The 10,843-nt window shown below is 31.4% G+C and overlaps 1 protein-coding gene across 1 annotated transcript in view; it reads left to right on the forward strand.

Moving 5' to 3' along the window:
• The window catches only part of LOC119609608, a 153,864-nt gene extending 144,164 nt beyond the window's left edge, over positions 1-9,700 (forward strand). The window contains 1 exon segment of the mRNA XM_037964451.1: positions 5,403-9,700. Within this exon segment, the coding sequence (XP_037820379.1) occupies positions 5,403-7,082 (1,680 nt within the window). The 3' untranslated portion in view covers positions 7,083-9,700.
• Positions 9,701-10,843: the final 1,143 nt, after the last annotated feature.

Consider the following 10,843-nt stretch of genomic DNA (forward strand, 5'->3'; position numbering starts at 1 on the left):
TGTGACAGACAACTATTTCTATAGAAAAAGTTGCTCTATGACAGATAACTTTTCTATAGAAAAAGTTGCTCTGTGACAGACAACTTTTCTATAGAAAAAGTTGCTCTGTGACAGACAACTTTTCTATAGAAAAAGTTGCTCTGTGACAGACAACTTTTCTATAGAAAAAGTTGCTCTGTGACAGACAACTTTTCTATAGAAAAAGTTGCTCTGTGACAGACAACTTTTCTATAGAAAAAGTTGCTCTGTGACAGACAACTTTTCTATAGAAAAAGTTGCTCTGTGACAGACAACTTTTCTATAGAAAAAGTTGCTCTGTGACAGACAACTTTTCTATAGAAAAAGTTGCTCTGTGACAGACAACTTTTCTATAGAAAAAGTTGCTCTGTGACAGACAACTTTTCTATAGAAAAAGTTGCTCTGTGACAGACAACTTTTCTATAGAAAAAGTTGCTCTGTGACAGACAACTTTTCTATAGAAAAAGATGCTCTATGACAGACAACTTTTCTATAGAAAAAGTTGCTCTGTGACGAGTGCAACTTTTCTATAGAAAAAGTTGCTCTGTGCAAAAAACTTTTCTATATAAAAATTAATTATGGTAAATATTTGTGTACAATGTATTGAAGAGAAAAATCTCTTATAAAATTAAATAATTTGCAATTTCCACTAATATTAAAACCGTTCAATCAATTTGCATTTCTTGACCCCCTCATCTATGACCGCTGTTGGTAACACAATCATCTTTATGGTACGTGCAATGTAATTATTTGAACTCCATATTAAAATACACCAACCAGTACATATAATTTTTTTTTTATTAAGTATGCATGGTTTTCATTATTTAAATATTTATTTTTTTTATTGTCCATCTACTTATACAGTTTTTTGTTGTGTTGTAGCAGCCATTAAACTTCCCTTTTGTTTTTTTTTCGTATTTTTTATTATTGACCACTACCATTGCAGTGGTTTGCCAGGATCGTATGCACATTAAAGGAATACTGATGTGGATAATTTTAAGTGGTTGTTGTGTGGGTGTTATAAATTCTGTTGTTTATTTTATTATAATTTTCTTCATGTTGTTTTTTTTTTTTTTTTATTTCGCTTATTGTTACATTTTTTATGATTTAACAGAAGAATAGAGAAGTTGCAGGGATATTATTAACTTATTTAAATTAAATTTATAAAACAACAGCAATTTGTGATAAATTTATTCTCCACTTGCCTGTTGTAGCTGTAACGAGTGCAAAATTTTAATAACTCTTTGTCGTTATGACACCAATTCTACTCCTCCTACTTTCAACACTTGCCGATATTATGCTCACTTTTTTTAAGGATAAAACTTTCACATATGTTTTGGGCTACAAAATGTTCACATTACCAATTTACATAATTAACATTTGACGTTTTCACACTTAATACTTACAACTATAATACAACCCTACAAACACGATGAAAGATGTTAATAGAACAGCTAAAAGAACAATGGGGATAAAATCAGTAAAATTACCATACATTCTCAAACACACACACACACAATCAATTTATAACGATACACACACACATTCACACAATAATATATACATATGTATACATATGTATATATGTGTATAACATGTATGAGGGCGACACGCAACAAGCCTAATTGAATTTTAAAGTACGTTTAATTTAATTAAAAGTTCGTCACGTAATTAACTGTTAATGTTAATTAACTTTTAATACCGATACATACACATATGTATGTATTCTATACACTCACACACATTCATGAAAATAAAGTCAATTGTATTGATATTATTTTCAATACAACCACTATTGATAAAAAAAAAATTACTCCAACTACTTACTATAACTATGTATTACTACAGTAGCTTTTGTTTCGACTACCGTATGCATACTTTAACAATACTGTAACTACTTTATGCAGCAGAAATTATCAGTCGTGTACTACCAAAACACATACAACGTCAAGGCAATAATCAGCTCCATTCAGTCACGCAACAATATTAATATGATTTAGACATAATTTTTATATAAAAAAAATGTTTTTCTATAGAAAAAGTTGCTCTCTGACAGACAACTTTTCTTTAGAAAAAGTTGCTCTGTGACAGAAAACTTTTCTTTAGACAAAGTTGATCTGTGACAGACAACTTTTCTCTAGAAAATGTGGCTTTAACACAGACAACTTTTCTATAGAAAATGTGGCTTTGACACAGACAAATTTTCTATAGAAATTGTTGCTCTGACACAGACAACTTTTCTATAGAAATAGTTGCTCTGACACAGACAATTTTTCTATAGAAATAGTTGCTCTGACACAGACAACTTTTCTATAGAAATAGTTGCTCTGACACAGACAACTTTTCTATAAAAATAGTTGCTCTGACACAGACAACTTTTCCATAGAAATAGTTGCTCTGACACAGACAACTTTTCTATAAAAATAGTTGCTCTGACACAGACTTTTCTATAGAAAAAGTTGCTCTGTGACAGACAACTTTTCTATAGAAAAAGTTGCTCTGTGACAGACAACTTTTCTATAGAAAAAGTTGCTCTGTGACAGACAACTTTTCTATAGAAAAAGTTGCTCTCTGACAGACAACTTTTCTATAGAAAAAGTTGCTCTCTGACAGACAACTTTTGCTCTGTGACAGACAACTTTTCTATAGAAAAAGTTGCTCTGTGACAGACAACTTTTCTATAGAAAAAGTTGCTCTGTGATAGACAACTTTTCTATAGAAAAAGTTGCTCTGTGACAGACAACTTTTCTATAGAAAAAGTTGCTCTGTGACAGACAACTTTTCTATAGAAAAAGTTGCTCTGTGACAGACAACTTTTCTATAGAAAATGTTGCTCTGTGACAGACAACTTTTCTATAGAAAATGTTGCTCTGTGACAGACAACTTTTCTATAGAAAATGTTGCTCTGTGACAAACAACTTTTCTATAGAAACTGTTGCTCTGTGACAGACAACTATTCTATAGAAAAAGTTGCTCTGTGACAGACAACTTTTCTATAGAAAAAGTTGCTCTGTGACAGACAACTTTTCTATAGAAACTGTTGCTCTGTGACAGACAACTTTTCTATAGAAACTGTTGCTCTGTGACAGACAACTTTTCTATAGAAAAAGTTGCTCTGTGACAGACAACTTTTCTATAGAAAAAGTTGCTCTGTGACAGACAACTTTTCTATAGAAAAAGTTGCTCTGTGACAGACAACTTTTCTATAGAAAAAGTTGCTCTGTGACAGACAACTTTTCTATAGAAAAAGTTGCTCTGTGACTGACAACTTTTCTATAGAAAAAGTTGCTCTGTGACAGACAACTTTTCTATAGAAAAAGTTGCTCTGTGACAGACAACTTTTCTATAGAAAAAGTTGCTCTGTGACAGACAACTTTTCTATAGAAAAAGTTGCTCTGTGACAGACAACTTTTCTATAGAAAAAGTTGCTCTGTGACAGACAACTTTTCTATAGAAAAAGTTGCTCTGTGACAGACAACTTTTCTATAGAAAAAGTTGCTCTGTGACAGACAACTTTTCTATAGAAAAAGTTGCTCTGTGACAGACAACTTTTCTATAGAAAAAGTTGCTCTGTGACAGACAACTTTTCTATAGAAAGAGTTGCTCTGTGACAGACAACTTTTCTATAGAAAAAGTTGCTCTGTGACAGACAACTTTTCTATAGAAAAAGTTGCTCTGTGACAGACAACTTTTCTATAGAAAAAGTTGCTCTGTGACAGACAACTTTTCTATAGAAAAAGTTGCTCTGTGACAGACAACTTTTCTATAGAAAAAGTTGCTCTGTGACAGACAACTTTTCTATAGAAAAAGTTGCTCTGTGACAGACAACTTTTCTATAGAAAAACTTGCTCTGTGACAGACAACTTTTCTATAGAAAAACTTGCTCTGTGTCAGACAACTTTTCTATAGAAAAAGTTGCTCTGTGACAGACAACTTTTCTATAGAAAATGTTGCTCTGTGACAGACAACTTTTCTATAGAAAATGTTGCTCTGTGACAGACAACTTTTCTATAGAAAATGTTGCTCTGTGACAGACAACTTTTCTATAGAAAATGTTGCTCTGTGACAGACAACTTTTCTATAGAAAAAGGTGTTTTGTGATAGCCAACTTTTCTTTAGAAAAATTTGCTCTGTGACAGACAACTCTGCTCTGCTCTGTAATAGACAACTTTTCTTTAGTTTGCTCTGTCTTAGGCAACTTTTCTTTAGAAAAAGTTGCTCTGTGTTAGGCATCTTTTCTATAGAAAAAGTTGCTCTGTGCTAGGCAACTTTTCTATAAATAAAGTTGCTCTGTGTTAGGCATTTTTTTTTAATAGCTCAGTTTCAAATAACTATGTTTCAGATAAAAAGAAAGCATTTTGCGAATATCTTCCTTAGAGTATTGTTTTACTTTTAAAGAATTCTTCAGCATATGCCAGATAATTTGTATTCCAATATATTAAAAAAACTAAACCACTAGAGAGGGGTGAAAGACATCAATACCGAATAAATTCCACGGAAAAGGGTGGCTTGACTGTTTTTTGTTTTCAATATTAATGAGTAAAACTGTCTATAATTTATAACATTTTGTTAATGAAAATACATATACTTACATACCGATAGAGTAGAGGTAGTACTGCTGCTTTTCGTAAGGATTAAAAAGGGATAAAATAAGTTCTGTTTTCATATATATATATATATATATGTATAACGTTATTGTTTTATGTTTTCTCAGTTTAAGAAATAACCAGAACATTGTATAAAGAATGAAATGAAAAATTTTTAGTATAATTAATAAATGTGTAAGAAAAGTTACATAAATTTACATAGTAGTTATATACATACATACAGATATACAATTTAATAAAATAATATTAGTGTAAATTTCTTTAGATTAATTAGTTTAGATGTTTGTATGTATAAGAACAATAACTAAAGATAAAATTTTGAAAAGTAAGCTGAAATGAGGTTGGATATAAAAATGTTATTTAAAGCTTTTGAAATAAAGCTTTAAAGCTTTTTTAATATTTTAAAAGCTTTAAGAGCTTTTAAAATTTGTTTAAACTTTCAAAATTTTAAAACTAACTTTGGTAAAGAAAAATCTTTTTATAACAGAAAGTATATAAACTAAGCTTAATCTTTTAAGTTAACTTTAAGTAAAAATAGCTTTTAAGTTATATAAAAATCAAAAGCTCACTAAGATCTACTAGCATAATGAGATTAAAAAACATTCTAAATTTTATTTATATTAATAATATGATTTTCTTTTCTTTTTTATTTATTTTTATGTTGATTTCTAAACTAAATGCTTCTACACTACAAAACTACACATGACATTTTGAAACTACAACTACACAACTACATACTACACTTCTTCCCCTTAAAACAAACAACAACAAAAACAGCTGTTTAAACCCTGTACCACAAAAACTTCCATTGTCAATCGTTCTTTTGATGAAATGGGAAATTTATTGTGGCAACAAGAAGCAGCTGAATTTGTAGAGCAGTATCCCCAACGTAGAAGACCTAAAACTGCCGCATTACTATTACGACAAAGTGCCTCGGCTGGTACTTTGTATCGTAAACCGGAAACTGTAGTGCCCATATTGAATAAACGTGCTAGTGGTGGTGAATTATTGACTGCACAGCAAAGACATCAACGTGATTTGTTCAGTGGTGACTTGGGTATACCCGATGTCAATAGTCATGTCGGTAGTATGGTGCATACTTTCGAAAACATGGCCCTGCAAAGACGTTTAGCCGAACGACAACGTGAACAGCAAGAAAGAGAACACAGTAAGTATATAGCCGAACTAATGGCCCTGCAGGCTGCAGCAGAGGCACAGGCACAGGCCGGTGCCGCCATAGTAGCCACTACCACTACAACAAAACGAACCTTCATACCCTCATCTGGCACTCACAGTAACAACAGCAAGTTTCAGCAATTAAAAAAGAAAACTCATGAGACTAGACAGAAAATCATACAGCAGATATTGCAAAATCATCCCCTGCATAAAGATGTTACTAATATACAGAGCACTCCGCGTCATCTACAGGGGGCTCGTCAAGCTTCCTCCAATTCAGAAGTGTACTATCGTAATATAGATGAGGATTATCGTAAAAATTTATTTGGCACTCTAACAAAAAGAAAAATAAAACCCGAAGAACTGCCTCAAGTTATAAACACCACTACATCAGATGTAGAATCCTCGAGTTTTTGTGATGAAATTGTCGCTCAAGCATTTGATGAGATTTTTGAAGGTTATAGTGGCTTAGAAGAGGATGAGGAAGAGCTAAAGGAAACTAAAAAACCCACTACAACTTTAATGCCTGACTTTAGCAATACCTCTAATTTTCTTAATCAATATGGCAAACCCGGTTTGACACCCAAAAAGTTACCACCCCTAATGTTGCACAAAAAGTCAGCGGCTCCTCCACCGCCCGCTTCCTATCAAACCTCCTCCTCCACCAGTCATACAAAACGTAAAATTATGCCATTTTTAGAAAATAAACACAGATCCTCTACCATACACAATCTATTTGAACGTCTCAAGACCCCACCCAAAAAAGTGCATAATAATCATAAACTAAATAAAACACCCTCCGATAGTTTACTTAAAACCGAACCCTTATTCCCCAGTAGTTCACAATTTTTACATAAATTTCCCGCTCATTTACATCTCAATCGTGAGGTAGAGGGCCAGGAGAGTAATGAAAATTTAGATCAAGATTTTCTAAGAGGTTCTACAGTTTCACAATCATTTGTTAGACATTTAAAGGTTCATAAACCCTCTAAGGGTAAAGCTCCTCCCGTACCTTTAGAAACTCAAAGTGCCAAGAAACCATTAAAGACTAGTGAGGCTTTAAGGCAGGTTTTATTATTTTCCAAAAAATCCCGTTCATCAGATGAACTATTGCCCGATAATTATACTACAGTGGAAACACGTAAGTATTATCGTCGTTTAGATGACGAAAAGCCTATGAACGAAGCAAGAGTTTCACATAGAAAAACGGCTGATGGTAGTAGTGGTTTAGTTAATAGTGAAAAATTGCAGGATCTGCAAAATCAGGTAGTAGAGATATAAAGCGTTAGATCAAGCTAGTAAGTTTTTAAATAGAAATGCTCAATTTTTTAAGCTCAAATTTATTTTCTAGAAGTAATAATTTAAAAAAATTAGGTCAACAATATTTAAGCATTTTTTTAACAATTCCTGTATCTCATAAATTAAGCATTTATAAGCATTTAATTATTTATAGAGCATTTTAACCCATTAATAAAAGTAATGCACAGTATTTAATAAAAACATAACTCATTGACTTAATCACCACTTAATACTGTCATAAAAACCCCTTTCGCTATAGAGTGTAAAGAATGCGATCTTGGTAGTTTGGAGAGTTACTCAGCGATCTTTTATCTAAAAGAAACCTCCGTTCTACGTTCTTCGACAAGTAAAAAGTCGAAAAATCGCGGATTTGTTTCTAGAAACCAAATGATAAATAAAAACTTTTCACTTTTCCCATGATCTTTTCCACTTCTTCTGGCTTTATAACATCGATCTCCAATTAATCAAACAACAGCAATTTCAGTTACAGCTCATGAAAGTTTAGTGGACATGATGTACATGACAATCACCACCTAATACTGTCATTAAACACCCTTTCGCTATAGAGTGTAAAGAATGCGATCTTGGTAGTTTGGAGAGTTACTCAGCGATCTTTTATCTAAAAGAAACCTCCGTTCTACGTTCTTCTTGATCCACTTATTCTGGATTTATAACATCGATCGCCAATCAATCAAATAACAACAATTCCAGTTACAGCTCATGAAAGTTCAGTGAACATTATGTCCGAATTCACTTAATCCGAAACGATCTTAGCAAGTTTCAGCGACTAATATAGCGATCGACGATCAATAGGAATCAAAAGGAATTTCTATTTCCTACAAGTCATGATCCACACTCTTTTGTTATATTTCTAACTATATTTCACAAAAGATCTATTTGATACACATTTAACACCTTCCTGGCTAGAAAAAGTCGTCATGCGTAGAGGTTCTTAGTGATCTCTTTTGGGAGCGGAACACTGATCGACAATTAGAATCAAGGGATTTAAGCAGGGAAATTAATTCGCTTTTAAGAAATATTTTGGAAAGTAAAATAGGGATTGGCCCTAATACGGCAGATAATTTAAATTCTAGAGATCGTCCTAGTAGAATCTTCATAGTGATCAGCAACAGCGGAATATCAAAAGATTTAAAAGTAGGGAATTTATTTGTGCAATTATCATGTCAAAATGATCATGAAGATCATTTTGACTGTTTCCAGACAAATTTTTGACTTTTTTATTGAAATATCATCGATCTTTAATCGGTTGTCGGGTGCTTAGCCCATACTACCAGAAAATCTATAAACACATATGTGCCGAAATTCAATCGATAATTGCGATCATGAGGCCGGGTTTTTGGTTTTTTGCCTATCAATGTTTGATAATAACTATTTCTCTTTTAGCAACCGGGGCTCTTTAGTGCAAGAGAAATTTTTAAGCATAAATGATAAGAAAGGAAACCTATAGTACCATAGAAAACTCTTCACTCGTATTAGAAGTTTTGCCACAGACTACATGATTCTCTTGTTTTGGGAATTTCTAGAAAAGCGTTTTGAATAAATTACAACAATTGAAATTGTGATTGTAAAAATTGCGAATTGTGATTAAACAAGATCACCTTGTAATGATTATGGAATTGAAACTTAATTTCGGGACTATATCATCGTGTTTCACTTCAGACACTTCCATATTAAGTTATATGATCGAGATTTTAAGGCGATCTCGCTATGTCCGTCCGTCTATTTGTTTGATCAAAAAACTGGCAAAAACGATCTATATTTATCAACATGATCACTTCTACTTCTCAAACTCTATATTTTGTGCAGAAAAATCAATATTTTGTATGAAAATGTTGATCGAACCTAAAAACCCTTATAACTCAGTAAATACGGGGATTTTTGAGAAAATAAGCTTAATCTGTGATCACTTCGACTTTTTTATAAAAAATCAATCACTTAAGCAGAAAAGACAATATTTTGAACGAAAAAGTTGATCAAACCTAAAAAACCCTTATAACTCGGTAAGTACTGGGTCTTTAAAGGAAATAAGCATAAACTGAGATCACTTTTACTTTATATCAAAAATCGTTATTTTAAGCAGAAAAATCAATATTTTGTATGAAAATGGTTATCAAACATAAAAACCCTTATAATTCAGTAAATACCGGGATTTTTAAGAAAATAAGCTTAAACTGAGATCACTTCGACTTTTTCATAAAAATCGATATTTTAAGCAGAAAAATCAATATTTTGTAAGAAAATGTCGATCAAACTTAAAACCCCTTATAACTCAGTAAATGTTGGGTTTTTTGAGTAAAAAAGCTTAATGGATGATCACTTTTAGTTTTTATCAAAAATCGATCATTTGAGTAGAAAAATCAATATTTTGTATGAAAATGTTGATCAAATCTAAAAACCCTTATAACTAAGTAAATACTGGGTTTTTTAAAGAAAATAAGATTAAACTGAGATCACTTCGACGTTTTCATAAAAATCGATATTTTAAACAGAAAAATCAATATTTTGTAAGAAAATGTTGATCAAACTTAAAAACCCTTATAACTCAGTAAATACTGGGTTTTTTCAGAAAAAAAAGCTTAATGGATGATCACTTTTAGTTTTTATCAAAAATCATCATTTGAGTAGAAAAATCAATATTTTGTATGAAAATGGTGATCAAATCTAAAAACCCTTATAACTCAGTAAATACTGGGTTTTTTAAGAAAATAAGCTTAATCTGTGATCACTTTTAATTTATAACAAAAATCGATATTCTAAGCAGAAAAATCAGTATTTTGTACGAAATTGTTGATCAAATCTAAAAACCCTTATAACTCAGTAAATACTGGGTTTTTTAAGAAAATAAGCTTAATCTGTGATCACTTTTAATTTATAACAAAAATCGATATTCTAGGCAGAAAAATCAGTATTTTGTACGAAATTGTTGATCAAACCTAAAAACCCTTATAACTCAGTAAATACTGGGTTTTTTGAGAAAATAAGCTTAATCTGCGATAACTTCGACTTTTTATGAAAAATCGATCATTTGGGAAGAAAAATCAATATTTTGTATGAAAATGTTGATCAAACCTAAAAACCCTTATAACTTCATAAATACTGGGTTTTTTGAGAAAATAAGCTTAAACTGTGATCACTTTGACTTTATGTCAAAAATCGATCATTTGAGTAGAAAAATCAATATTTTGTAAGAAAATGTTGATCGCACCTAAAAACCCTTATAACTCAGTAAATACTGGGTTTTTTGAGGAAATAAGCTTAATCTGTGATCACTTTTACTTAATATCAAAAATCGGTAATTTAAGCAGAAAAATCAATATTTTGTAAGAAAATGTTGATCAAACCTAAAAACCCTTATAACTTCATAAATACTGGGTTTTTTGAGAAAATAAGCTTAAACTGTGATCCTTTTGACTTTATGTAAAAAATCGATCATTTGAGTAGAAAAATCAATATTTTGTATGAAAATGTTGATCGCACCTAAAAACCCTTATAACTCAGTAAATACAGGGTTTTTGGAGAAAATAAGCTTAATCTTGGATCACTTCTACTTTATATCAAAAATCGATATTTTAGGCAGAAAAATCAATATTTTGTATGAAAATGCTGATCAAAACTAAAAACCCTTATAACTCAGTAAATACTGGGTTTTTTGAGAAAATAAGCTTAAACTTCGACTTTATAACAAAAATCGATATTTTAAGCAGAAAAATTAGATCAAAAGA

Source organism: Lucilia sericata, unplaced genomic scaffold (assembly GCF_015586225.1).
Source record: "Lucilia sericata isolate MDLA Ls3-8-SP2 unplaced genomic scaffold, ASM1558622v1 Contig001015F_arrow, whole genome shotgun sequence".
In the NCBI taxonomy this organism is placed as follows: Eukaryota; Metazoa; Arthropoda; class Insecta; order Diptera; family Calliphoridae; genus Lucilia; species Lucilia sericata.